The sequence below is a fragment of the Anomalospiza imberbis genome, chromosome 22 (assembly GCF_031753505.1).
Source record: "Anomalospiza imberbis isolate Cuckoo-Finch-1a 21T00152 chromosome 22, ASM3175350v1, whole genome shotgun sequence".
NCBI lineage: Eukaryota > Metazoa > Chordata > Aves > Passeriformes > Viduidae > Anomalospiza > Anomalospiza imberbis.
The window spans coordinates 6,308,866-6,322,510 of NC_089702.1; the positions used below are offsets into that span (position 1 = coordinate 6,308,866).

General features: G+C 49.7%; 1 protein-coding gene across 3 annotated transcripts in view; it reads right to left on the bottom strand.

Moving 5' to 3' along the window:
* Positions 1-460: 460 nt before the first annotated feature.
* The window catches only part of DIP2B (disco interacting protein 2 homolog B), a 64,234-nt gene continuing 51,049 nt past the window's right edge, over positions 461-13,645 (bottom strand). For all 3 annotated transcript variants that reach the window (XM_068212383.1, XM_068212382.1, XM_068212380.1), the window contains 13 exons: positions 13,506-13,629; positions 13,018-13,139; positions 12,274-12,385; positions 11,735-11,844; positions 10,240-10,370; positions 9,551-9,719; positions 8,462-8,632; positions 7,942-8,003; positions 7,752-7,809; positions 7,150-7,224; positions 6,444-6,621; positions 4,868-4,991; positions 461-3,921 (listed from right to left, as the gene is read on the bottom strand). In XM_068212383.1, the coding sequence (XP_068068484.1) occupies positions 3,669-3,921; positions 4,868-4,991; positions 6,444-6,621; positions 7,150-7,224; positions 7,752-7,809; positions 7,942-8,003; positions 8,462-8,632; positions 9,551-9,719; positions 10,240-10,370; positions 11,735-11,844; positions 12,274-12,385; positions 13,018-13,139; positions 13,506-13,629 (1,689 nt within the window). In that variant the 3' untranslated portion in view covers positions 461-3,668. The remainder of the gene's footprint in view (positions 3,922-4,867; positions 4,992-6,443; positions 6,622-7,149; positions 7,225-7,751; positions 7,810-7,941; positions 8,004-8,461; positions 8,633-9,550; positions 9,720-10,239; positions 10,371-11,734; positions 11,845-12,273; positions 12,386-13,017; positions 13,140-13,505; positions 13,630-13,645) is intronic.

A 13,645-nucleotide genomic window follows, 5' to 3' on the forward strand; every position in this document is an offset into this window, starting at 1 on the left:
TCCAATTCCAGTTCCCATGGGGAATGTCTCCCCGGGCAGCTCCAATTCCAGTTCCCATGGGGAATGTCTCCCCGTGTGCCCCGGCCTCCCCGGCCCGAGGCCGTTCCCTCTCCCTGGGATAAATCCCGATCCCCCCAGCTGCCCCCTCCTGTCAGGGAGCTGTGCAGAGCCGGGAACTGCCCCCATCCCCGTTTCTCCCGCCGAGCCCCTTCCCCAGCTCCCTCAGCACTCTCCAGCCCCTTCCTTAGCTCCCCTCGCTGCTCCGGTCCCCAAAAACTCAGATTCCCAAAGCTACAGGTGCCGGACACTGCCCAGCCCAGCTCCTCCACCGCCCCAGAGCTCCAACACTTCTCCAAAAACTGACAAAGTGTAAGGCACTTACAAGTTCTCCCTCTGCCCAGGATCAATTTTAACCCACGTTTTCTTCCTTAAAAATAAAATTCCTTCACGGAAACAGCGCTGGAAGGACTAAACAAGCAACCAGGCATCAATATTTATTAACACAAGACAAAGGAAACACAATCAATGCGTTAATGGGACACTGTCCAGCCAGGTGTTAAATTTAAAAATGTAACTAATCTAATTTTAAATAAATAAAACCTTTATACATAATTACAGAATGCCAGAGTCTGGATTGGACAATGGGAAAGAGGTTGACAGAAATAAAAGGAAAAAAAAAAAAGCATCTAGGGCTAAAATTGATCTGGTTTTTATAACCTTATTTTAGGACAGTTAGTAGGACACAGCTGACTTGATTTAAACCAGAAATGAAGTGCAAACTCTAACAAAACGGGACAGAACTGTCCTGATTCCACAGCGTTTGCTCAGGGAAGATTCAGGAGCAGTGGGACACACACAGTACACTTCAGTCCAGCGGGAAGAACTCCCGGTTCCTCAGTTTCACTGCAGTTAAGTTGGACCCCCAGGGCCAAAAAAAAGGCAATAATGTGCCCTGTGCAACCCCAGCAGCTGCAGCCCCACCAGGGGGAGAGGCTGTTTTTTGGGAAAAGCACCCAGCCCTGCCCACCTGCCCATGTCCGGAGTGAAGGATCTTGTTTTGTTCCCCAAAAATACGGAAAGGTCATCCCCAGCTAGACAGGGAGGAGTGGAATGACCTGTGGAAGGCTCGTGGCAAGTCCTGAGCAGAGCTGGGGGTGGAATTTTGGGGATTCCAGAGCCCCAGCTCCATCCTTCCTCCTCTCCAGCACTGTGGGAAATGGATTTACAGAAAATTCTCACAGCATTCAGGGAAAAGCCAAACTGAGCAGCTTCTTGTCCCTGGAATGTTCTCTCATCCCATGGGCACTGTCCTGCAGTTCTCCAGCACGCAGAAATGGAACGTGCTGGAAGATTTGGAGCACACAGGGAGCTTGCAAGATAAAACCTCAAACCACAGGAAGCTATCAGTACCTATCCAAACCAAAAAGTAAGGGAAAAAAAAGAAAAATCAATCCAGTCACAATCAAAAATGCCATTTCAGGAATTTCAGCTGCCACATTTGATGGAATTAATTCACATGTTGTTTTATTTGTGAAAAATCACGAATAAAAATAAAAGACAATCCTGGAATTGGACTTAAAATCTACTTCAGTGGACAAAAAAAAAAAATGTTGAAACAATTTATCTAAAGCCTTGAGTAAAGAAAAAGGTTCAAGACCACCAGTTTTCCCTGGAAAGGTCACACTGGAGTGAAGCTGCTTGGCCAGGCCGGGGCTGTGCAGGAAACACAAAAATGGTGACAAAGAACATGGAGTAACAGGAATTTTCTGGCTGAAAATGCACTTTACACCCAAAATAAGCTGCAGGACCAACTGTTTTAGTCTTTGACCTGCCACTGTCCCCACTTTGTGTTCAATTTGTTAAAACTACATGTACTGAAGATTCTGTGCATATTTTGCAGTGTTGGCTGGTACTGTGGAAAACACAGACAAGGCTCCAAAATGTGCCCCTGAAACCCAAAGTGTTTGCAAAGAACCTTAAGCCCAGACCTGCCACAAAACTTCCAGTTCCTATTCCCCCACCAAATATTTTTCAAAAAATATCATTTGAAAGGTGTGAGTTTTAAAGCTCCTGCTTTCAGTGAGGAGCCACGAGGATGCAGCAGGAGCTTTTCAAGGACACAGCTGGGGTTTGCTCGAGGATCCGCTGGACTCTGTTCCCAGTAACTGCCACAGGACCTTCCAAGTCCACCCCATCAACCTTTTAAAAACTGCCTAAAAACTCTGCGTGAGGTAATCTGGAACATTTGAAAAGTTTATTTACACTGTATATACCACATCTGACTCAAAAAACCCTGTTGCAGGATCTGGTAGCAGCTCCCAAGGCTTCCAAAATCATAAATTAGCACCCAGAGAAGTGTAATTGCTGTTAAAAGATGAAGAATTAAAAAATAATAATAAAAAAAAGAGATAATTTTGAGTCAAAGCTCAACCATCAGCTCTCTCCCAGCCCTGCTTCCCAGCAGGAAGAGCTTGTACCTGCTGCTTTCAGGTTCCTCTTTCTTCCCATTCCCTAATGCTGGAGCTGACACAGGCTGGGATAACAGTTTTCACAATGTTATTTAAAAATGTGTTTGCCAGAATTACTGGATCCTCCAGTAAAAGAAAAAATGTGTCTGACTGAAACCTGGAATTCTCCCGTTCTTCCAGGGAATGCTTTGAGGAGAGCATTTTTTGTTTGCTCCCAGTTTCCACTAAAGCCTCTTCACAGTAGTTCAGGGAGCTGAAGGAATCCCAGAGGAGTGGCACAAGCAGGGAATTCACCTGTGTGTCAACCTGAGGAATGGTTTTCCTTTCCACACCGGGTGCCACAGGATGAGGCAGAGGCTGTCCCTCAGCTCCTTCCTTGCACTGCCATTTCTCCCCAATTCCGTGCTGAATTCAGCCTCCTGGAGAAAGACGTGCCTTAAAACCAAAGGGTTCTACACACTTCTGGCCAGAATAAAGACACAAATGAAATCAGGAACCTGGGGAAGGCGGGAGCATCTCACACTGTGTCTAAGCCAATGCCAGGATGCTGAGGATCACAAAAGTCACCTGTCCTTAAAAACATCAGCCTTCAGCTGTCCTCACTAGCCAAGTTAATTTTCTATCTAAGTGAATTATGTATAATAATATTTACATATTTAAAATATAGGCAAAAATTCTTTTTAAATTCCAGAAATCTCTATATGAATAAGTAACTCTGATTCTGTAAGTTATTGATTTGGTCATGGCACAATTGTCAATAAGCCGTGTGATCCCGTGGGGTGAACAGCTCCAGATACAAATGAGATCATGGAGTAGGGAACTGCAGAACTCTGATGACCCTTTTCTTAATAGTTTATTATCTTAACTAAATAAACCCACCCCTTATAGAATCCTAACCCGGGATTAGATAAAAATACAAATATGTACAACGGGCGAAAAAGTAACACTACTGTAAAGGCCTTGGGGATTTCGTAGCTCACACACTTTCCCCTTTGCAGTTCTCTAAAGCTCACGGTTCAGTAAACTGTTACAAACGTTTGCTGTTGCTTCCCCCATTTCCTTCACCCCGCCAGGACTGAAACCCCACCAGGACAAGGACAGGAGGGAGGGAATGTGGCAGCAACCTCAAACTTTAGATCAAGTATTAGTAATTTTCACCAGCTTCACTTCCATAACCACCCTGAGCACTCCGTGCTCCCATCACATGTTGTAGGCCACGTAAATGGGGTCCAGCTGATCTGCCAGGAAACTGTCCCGGAGGTGCATCCGTTGTTTCTCGCCTCGGGAATTGATGGGGATGACTCCAGGATCCACCACCACCACCACACCCACGATCAAGTAATGCTCCTCCAGGACCACGTTGGTAACCAGAGGAACCAGATCCAGAGCCTCCTGCTCACAGCCACACAGCTCCACCACCACCACCAGCAGGTTGGTCCAGGTGAACACAGCACTGAAACGACAGAGGAAAAACAACACCAAACCCACGTTATTGCCACAAAGATCCAAAGTTTCCAGTTCTTTATCCTCAGATGGAAACCACCTCCTTTTTGGGTTGCATTTCCAACCTAACTGCAACATGACTTGGTCCTGATGTGACAAAAATCAGACCTATCTCAGCAACACCCGTGGGAGACAGGAACCCAACGCTGCTGCCACCAACTCAGAAAGGGCTCTTTACACCCCAGAGAAGGAAATCACCATTGCTGTGTTGAACTAAGGCTTCTCAGAAAACACTGAGTCTGTTCTCACCTGCAGATGTGAAATCAGGTGAATGAATTGCTGATGGCAACACAAAAAACTGAATTTCTCTACTTTTTTTTTCAGACAAAACCCTGCATCTTTGCCTAAACTGCTACATTTCAGCTGGGCTGGGGTGGCTCCACTCCTCAGCACTGTTTTACCATTCAGCAATGCTCCAGAAAGGGCTCTTTACACCCCAGAGAAGAAAACCATCCTTAATTCTGTGTTGAACTAAGGCTTGTCAGAAAACACTGACAAACAGATGTGAAATCAGGTGAATGAATTGCTGATGGCAACACAAAAAAACTGAATTTCTCCACTTTTTTTTCAGACAAAACCCTGCATCTTTGCCCAAACTGCTACATTTCAGCTGGGCTGGGGTGGCTCCACTCCTCAGCACTGTTTTACCATTCAGCAATGCTCCAGAAAGGGCTCTTTACACCCCAGAGAAGGAAACCATCCTTAATTCTGTGTTGAACTAAGGCTTGTCAGAAAACACTGACAAACAGATGTGAAATCAGGTGAATGAATTGCTGATGGCAACACAAAAAAACCTGAATTTCTCCACTTTTTTTTCAGACAAAACCCTGCATCTTTGCCCAAACTGCTACATTTCAGCTGGGCTGGGGTGGCTCCACTCCTCAGCACTGTTTTACCATTCAGCAATGCTCCTGTGGGTGCGGGACACCGAGGTCTCGATGTCGATGGGGTGGTACCGCAGCCCCCGCAGCTCCAGGGTCTCATCCAGGGCTCCCACAACGTACAGGGCATCGTGGCGCTCTGGGGAGAGAGCAGAGGAGGGGGAATAAATGGAATTTTGATAGAACAAATTGTCTCTTGTATAAGCTAAAGACTTCCAGAATGGTTTGCATGGGAAGGGAATTAAAGCTCATCCAGTCCCACCCCCTGCTAGGGACAGGGACACCTTCCACTGTCCCAGCGTGCTCCAAGCCCTGTCCAACCTGGCCTTGGACACTTCCAGAGATCCAGGGGCAGCCACAGCTTCTCTGGGTGCCCTGTGCCACACCTGTGGGCCTCACCACACTCACAGGAAGGAATTCCTTCCCAAAATCCCCTCTAACCCTGTCCTCTGGCAGCTTGAAGCCATTACCCCCTGTCCTGGCACTCAAGCTCTCTCTCCCTCTTTCCTGCAGCTCCTTCAGGCACTGGAAGGCCACAATGAGGGCACCCAAAGCTGCTCTTCTCCAGCCTGGAGGCAGCTCTGCAGGTGGGGTCTCACCTGAGCAGGGCAGAGGGGCAGAGGGGCAGCCCCTCCTCCCCTGCTCCCCTGCTGGGGCTCAGCCCGGGCTCAGGGGGTTCCTGGGGCACGTCCAGCTCCTAAAACCCTTCTGCCCAGGGCTGCTCCCTCTGCTCATCCCCAGCCTGGATCAACCCAGGTGTGACCCCTGGTTAAACCACACAAGAGTGTGGAATGGGAATGCCCAGGCTGCCTGTGCCCCTGTGAGCTGTGCCCAGGTGTGACCCTTGGTTAAACCACACGAGAATCCCATGGGAATGTCCTGTGAGCTGTGCCCAGGTGTGACCCTTGGTTAAACCACACGGGAATCCCATGGGAATGTCCTGTGAGCTGTGCCCAGGTGTGACCCCTGGTTAAACCACACGAGAGTGTGGAATGGGAATGCCCAGGCTGCCTGTGCCCCTGTGAGCTGTGCCCAGGTGTAACCCTTGGTTAAACCACACGAGAGTCCCATGGGAATGTCCCGTGAGCTGTGCCCAGGTGTAACCCCTGGTTAAACCACACGAGAATCCCATGGGAATGTCCCGTGAGCTGTGCCCAGGTGTAACCCCTGGTTAAACCACACGAGAGTCCCATGGGAATGTCCCATGAGCTGTGCCCAGGTGTGACCCTTGGTTAAACCACACGAGAGTCCCATGGGAATGTCCTGTGAGCTGTGCCCAGGTGTGACCCCTGGTTAAACCACACGAGAGTGTGGAATGGGAATGCCCAGGCTGCCTGTGCCCCTGTGAGCTGTGCCCAGGTGTGACCCCTGGTTAAACCACACGAGAATCCCATGGGAATGTCCTGTGAGCTGTGCCCAGGTGTGACCCCTGGTTAAACCACATGGGAATCCCATGGGAATGCCCAGGCTGCCCGTGCCCCTGCCCCTGTGCCCTCCCATGGGAATGCCCAGCTGCCCGTGCCCCTGAGAGCTGTGCCCTCCCATGGGAATGCCCAGGCTGCCCGTGCCCCTGCCCCTGTGCCAACCCCACCTCCGCTGGCCGCCGTGAGCTCCGTGCGCCGCACGAAGCCCAGGTAGCCGGTGCGGGCCCAGAGCGTCTGCGCCGCGTCCCCGAAGCTCAGGCGGGTGTTGAAGTGGTCGGCCTGAAGGGTCTCGTTGTCGTAGATGGTGTAGTAGCCACTGGCTGTGTGGGGGCTGTTCACCCAAATCTGTGCAGGGAGGGGAGAAAGGGTCAGATCCCCACGCTGCCCATCTGGAGAAATCTGCCCAGTGGAGTGGGTAAAGGAATTGCAGCAAGAAGGTTCTGGTTTTATCTGTGGTTTTTCAGATCAGAAAAATTCAGCTCAAACTTCCAAATACCCTGCAGAACCTAAAAAATGCACCTTGAGATGTAGTCTTGCAGTAACCGTAACCGAGGATTCGCTGCGTAAATAAATTGTGGATTTTTAACATGTCAAGTCCAAAACTGGATAATAATCCATCGACACAAATCAATATACTGCTGTGTAATCAAAGTAAGAAAAGCCAAATGTAAACTATGCTATTTGGGAGCCAGTTTGCAAGATTTAGGGTGGAAGAATCTTCTTTTCAAGCGGGTTTTCATTGAACTTGACAGTGAAATAATACCCAAATTCTGAATGCTCCAGCAATAATTCACAGCTCCAAACTGTCCCCCAGCAGAGAAAAGCCCAGGGAGCAGCAGGAAAAGGTCCCCAGGGAGCAAAACCTGCACTTACCTCCCCAAGGTGAGAATCTCCCAGAGGCCCTTTTGTCTCTGGATTGACAATGACCACTTTGACTCCAGGCAGAATCTAAAGAGCACAAGAAGGAAATGTGCAATCCCTGTTGGATTATCTTCAGCATAATAAAACACACAGTCTGTTCCGTCAGGGCAGGATTTCACCCGTGGACATCACAAACAGGGATAAAACAGGCCAGGACAGGTACAGCAAGGCAAGATCAGGGTGTGGATGTATTCCATGGCTCCAGGGTCACACAGGTAAGATATTCTGATTTGATTTTGAAGAATCCAGCTAAAAAACTACAGGAAAACCCCTTCCTGTTAAGCTATGAGGGAGTAAAAGCTACAGTAAATCCCAAGTACAGCCTGATTTCAAGAATACCAGAGCCCACACTTCTGATATGGTTCATTTACTGCAAAATGGACCAATTCCCCCCACAGTTCCAGCAAAACACACTCCTAAATCAACAGGCAATTCCTTAAAAATCAAACTGACTTTCCAGAGAGACAGTGCAACCAAGTGCCAGCCCCTCCCATGCCACAGGACTGTCCTTCCCAGCTACAAAGGCAGTGGGAAGTGGGGAGACATGGAATTACCTTTCCAGACTCAGAGAGCAGCAGGCTCTGCGGAGCTCCTCGTTCCACCAGACGGACTCTGAAGGTCAAGAAAAAAAGGAACACCGTCAGGGGAAAAAACAGAGCTGAAGTGTCTGGAGTGGTGTGAAAACTCAGCACCACTGCAGGGTTTTATACAGTTAATAAATTGGCTTAAGTGAACTTACAGTACCTGTCATGTCTCAAGGATTTCAGGTCTACATACACCGTGGTGGGATCTGGCCCCGATGTTCCCTGAGGAGTTAATATTTAAAAACCATTGATGTATTTAGGGCACTCAGGGTAACTTCTGCCTGAGCCCAGAAACATTTCCAGGGGTTTCTTGCAGCAGAATTCCTACTCATATTCCCCCACCTTTGCAGTAAGCAGGTGACTTCCTGGAACACCTGTGTGGGAAGGAGCCTTGGGCAGGGGGGAGACACCCCAAGGCCTCTCAGCCAGCAGCCTGGAGCAACCAGGCACTGTTTATGTGGGAATAAACAGCTCAGATTCACGTTCCACTTGTTTTGAGCATCTGTGCTACGATTTGGCAGCTGAAAATGAGAGAAGCTGCTTAAATCTTGCGCCAGCTGTGCTCTACAGGGCAGATGTTGGGCTTCAGAAACGAGTGCAGACGGGGAGTGCGGAACTCAACCGAGCCTGGCATCTGGAACCCGGTGCCAGTGACAGCAAAGAGCCCTGGGAAGCCTTACCTGTAAACAGATGGCCACGTTGACCCGTGAGCCAAAGGTGGTGCTCACGGCTCGGGATGAGAGCCCGATGTCCTTGAAGAGTTTGGAGAAGGAATGAGTGAGGGAAACGCGCGGCCGCTCCTCCGCCACCACCACGCAGGTCCGGACACAGGACAGGTTAATGCCTCGGGCCTGCACACAAACGTGAGGCAAAGGGCTGCAGGTGCTCATCTGTCCCCTCCCAACAAGTTATGTTTGCTTCTTATCCCTTGAAATGACTCGGGGAATGCAGGACAAACTCAGTCCTTGTGTTCTGAGTTGCTTTTCTCTCTTTCTGATTCTATTTGTAATTATAAATCGTGTCTGACCAGAGCCTGGAAATGCAGCCAGAGCAAGACACGGACTGACAGAGCTCCCTCCTCTGCCCCAGCTCTCAGCGCAGCTGCTCAGCTGAGATTACACCTCTGAGTCAGTGCTCATACAGATGGAAACCAAACCCAGGCAGAATAAAGTCATCCACCGGGACTGCGCTGACTCTTCAACAACACTGGCACCTGAATCCATGATTATTCCGTGGTGAATGCTCTGTCCAGCACCAGGCAGGAGCTCCCATGTGCTGCTCACCTGGTGCCACAGCCCAGGCACCTGCAGAGCTCTGTGCCAGCCAGAGACCAAGGCTGAGCCTTGATCTCAGAGCCACTGTTCCAGGAAATCCCAGGGAAACAGCCACCTCAGGCATGGCATGGAGCTATTTTTTCCCTTCTCTCATCCCCAAGGAGAACACACCTCCATTGAGCAGCTCTCCTGACATGTGCTTTCCATCATATGCTGGTCTGAGCCTCCACTGCAGACTGTTACATAAGGAATCTGCTGCAGAGCAGCACCGGGATCCTCCCTGCTCAGGGCTGCCCTGACATTCCCTGGCAGGTGCTCCCTGCTCCTCCCCAGTCCTCTGCTCTCCCAGGGGGATTTTGGAGATTTGCTTTTGGAGCACCTCCGGCCTGGAGATTTGTGCAACAGGAGAATTTGTATTTAACGATCATATCACTTTGCTTTACTACCAGAGCTCCCTTAATTTACATAACGTAACACTCAGGAAGCGTTTCTTACCTTTAACATTTCAACTTGGTTTCCAAGTCCCTTTGTACACAGTTCCATGACTGAATAGGAACAGAAAGTGTCCCTTATTTTATACTGGCTGACAGTAGATAACCAGAGAAAAAGATTGGATTCCAGCTCCATAGGAGGAATTAAAATTGACTGATGTCCAGAATACACACTGTGAAGAACATTAAGGGAGAAAGCATTTTAGTGAAGCTTGTAGTTATCTTTAAATTAATATTTACTGTATCTGCACATTACATTCCTGCTAGTCCAAAGGCAGGTTGTGGGGCTGCAGCTGAGGCAAACCGGAGCAGCAACATTTTAAAAATGCAGCTTACTGTACAAGAATAACAATTTATCCACACACAAACACACACTGACAGTGAAGAAAGAGAACTGGCTCAACCCCACCGAGAGCAAAAACTCCCTTACTGCAACATGTAATCAAGGAAGAAAGGGAAAAGAAGCATTCTGAAGCCAGGAATATTTGGCAGCACAAACACACATCATCAAGACGGGATAACATCTTGCTAATCTGCAGCAAAAGGGAGCATGTTGCTGTCAGCTCCAAGACAAATTCCCCCGTAACTGTAAATTAAGTCATTCTGCAATGCCAGCACGCCTGTAATTGCACCCATTTCCCATTTACAACCAGCCAAGAGTTACCCTGCCCCTCTCCCCACACCAAGTCCTACCTGCAAAGGCACCAGAGCACAAATCCCAGCCCGCAGTAGGGGTCCAGACAAATGGCAATCTGCCGGGAGGAGTAGAGCTCACACTGCAGCTTGATGGCCCGGCACAGGCCACTGACAGCAGCGTGGGACATCTGCAACACAGGGGACACTGCTGGGGGCCTGTCAGAGGCCAAGACATCCCTCTGGCTGCCCTGGCTGTCTCGAGACCCTGACAGGGGCTCAGAGACCTCAACAAAGCCAAAAACACCCACAGCTTCGGTTTTAGCCCGCAGTAAAAGCTGCCAAGTCTGTATGAAGAATTACAAGCCACAAAAGTTTGAGTAGTGTAATATTTAGAGTTAACACAAAGTGGAAAAGTAGAATTTTAGAGATTTTAGACTAAAATTCAAGGAGTCAAGATAGGAAGATCTAAGCGTGTCCTAGCCTTCTTCTCCCTCTTCTTGTCCTCCCTGTCTTAGTGTAATAGTAACACTTTTCTATTAGTTTAAAGCAGAAACACACTGTCTAACATAAACGATAAGCATTAGCACAATATTGTAAACATAATACACGTAATTTTTGATATAAAATGGAAACGCTGCCCGAAGCAACACGCAGAATGCCGTGGCCTCCTTACGAGACAGAGCTCAGCAAATCAAAGAAAGAATGTTATAGATCAAGAAAAATAAACAACCTTGAGAAGCCGATCCTACACATTTCAGACTCCTTCTTTAACTGCACGGGCTGGGAAACAACGACTTTTACAGTCTTAGGGTCATCCCAACACCACAGACCCTGAGAGGGGCCCGGGACACCACCCAGGCATCCCCCAGGTGAGAGCAAAGGCAGTTCATGGAGAGCTGGTGTGCAGGCAAGGCCATGGTTGGGTTCCTGAGCTTCCACAGCAGCTGCAGAGGCTGCAGAGCCCCGACACCAACAGCCAAACCTGCAGCTGCAGCTGTTTGAGTTCCACCCCAGCATGAGGAAGAACTTTCCATGGAGGTGGCAGAGCACTGGAACAGCTGCCCTGGGTGGTTGTGGAGTTTCCTCTCTGGAGATATTCCAAACCCACCTGGACATGCTCCTGTGTCACCTGCTCTGCGTGACCCTGCCTCGGATTTGGGGATCCCCAGAGGTGCCTTCCAAGCCTGACTGTCCTGTGACTGCAACTCCAAACACACATCTAAGGCTTTAACAACAATCTAAGGCTTTTCTTTTTAGTTTCTTATCCTCTTTTCTCTGACTGCATCCCTCATCTGCTCTTGGTGGAGCTCAGAGCTCTGCTGCTCTCCCAGGGCAGCTCTCCAGGGGGAGGCAGGAGCAGAATTCCTGATCCCACTGTGCAGACCTGTTTCCCTCCTCAGCAGAACTCAGAGAACTGAAGCCCACAGCTTTGCCAGAAGAAAATCAGGGTCTTTGTTTGAGCTACAACTTGGAGGTGGAGGTCAAGGGGAGGTGGCTCAGAGGGTCAGGCAATAAAAGACAGGAATGCCCATCTCCTAACCCGTTACTATACCTTTACTCCTGTGAGCATGCCTGTGGTGGAAACACTAAAATCTAGATAGGCCAACATTTCGGGTGTGGGTGGCTTATAGATCTGGGCCAGCCTCTTCCTGGGCAAGTCATCTGTGCAAGAGAGAAACAAATGGGTTCATTTTGGTTACTTGACTGGGATTTGAAAGGAGAACTCAACTTCTGAAACATCAGAGATGGAAGATAAAGCTTTCTATTAATTCTCTTTCCAGAAGAGACAGGCTAGTCTATGGCAAAACTCTTGCCACATAGAAAATGATTTCTTTTCAGGAAAAGGGAGAAAAGACCAACTCGCTCTTGTCTTAAGCAATTAAAATTGTCTCCAGCAATCACTGCAATCATTTCCCATGCACAGCTCAATACAGAAGAGTTCTCAGTGAACAAGAGCACATCTTGGACAGCCTTTGTACGTATTCAAACAAATTTTCAAGAGCCACTCAATGAAGTGGGGGACAGTCCCTTTGGAAGTCACCAGTCGCCTCTCCACAGGACTTCAAGGAGCCTCTTGGCCCGGGAGCTCACCTGTGTCGATGATGGTTGGCCAGGTTTTCACATCCACAGCACCAGCTGCCTCTCTGGACTTGAGCAACCTCATCAAGGTCTGGGTTGTGAGGATGCAGGCGGCTTTGCTGACCTGCAAAGACGGAAACTCACTGAAACAGAGAGGCAAGAGCATGTCCCAGCAGCACTGCCACTGCAAGAGCTGATGTGCAGAGATTATTTTATCATCTACAGCCCGTTTCTTTCAGCAAACCTGAATTCCTTTCTCTGCCTTTCGCACACTCTGCTCTGCTTCCCCTTCACTAAACCCCCAGCGCAGCCCAGCCTGCACAGACCCTGTCAGAACCTCTAGAGCAGGTGAGAAGGTGTCACAGCAAGATCCAGCTTTCTTCCCAATGCTGTCTCCTGGTTACTGGGCTTGGGAAGTGACTTCACTGCAGGATTTGGACTTCCTCAGCATTAAGAAGTGTCAAGGTGAAGTTCTGGGTGGCAACACCATGTTGGTGTTCTCAGAAAGCAGCTGCACTCTGTCTGTGAGGAGGGGGTTCTCTCTGGCATTTTATGAAGGAGAACACTGTCCCTCAGCTCCAAGATGTGCCTCGTCCCTCTCACACAGGCACCACGAGCCTGGCCAAGTGTGGCACCCCCAGAGCAGGAGGCTGGAGCAGCCAGTGCGACTCCTGTGTCACCTCTGGAGCCCGTGATCGCTCCAGCCACAGTCCCCGTGACACACGTGTCACCCCTGGAGCCCACCCCGTCACTCACCTCCACGATCATCCTCACTGTGGGCAGTGTTGCCACCAGGCTCTGGGCGTGGGGCGGGCGCACGGTGACAGGGACACAGCCCGAGTACAGGCAGCCATAGAAGGCTGTGATGAGCTCAATGCCTGCAAGGACACCACAGCTGCACTGGGGGACACTGGGGAGGGTCCCCCAGGGCACAGCAGGGCAGTGCTGCTGCTGCTGCTCCTCCCGTGGGATTTCCAGAGCACAGGTGGGCAACGTCAGCAGCCCAGCAGCAAGGGCAGCACAAGGATGCTGGGAAAGCTTGGGACAAGGAATGAGGAAAGTAAAGGAACCACACAGGAAAGCCTCTCCATCACAGAGGAAAAGAACCTCAAACGACTCCAAAGTCAGTCAGGACACACCAGTGAGCGCCTCTCACTAGCACTGAGTGCCTTTCCCGTAGTCCCAGATCCCCGTGAGATTCCAAAGCAAGCCCAGGCTGTGTTTCCCCAGTGGGACTCACTCACCAGGAGGATAGAGAAGCACCACATTGTCTCCTGCATTGAGATGGCCTTTGTCACACAGCACTGATGCGATTCTCTCAGCCTTTTTGTGCAGCTGGAGGCAGGTGGCCGTGCACACAGTGGTTCCCTTGAAAGGAGACAAA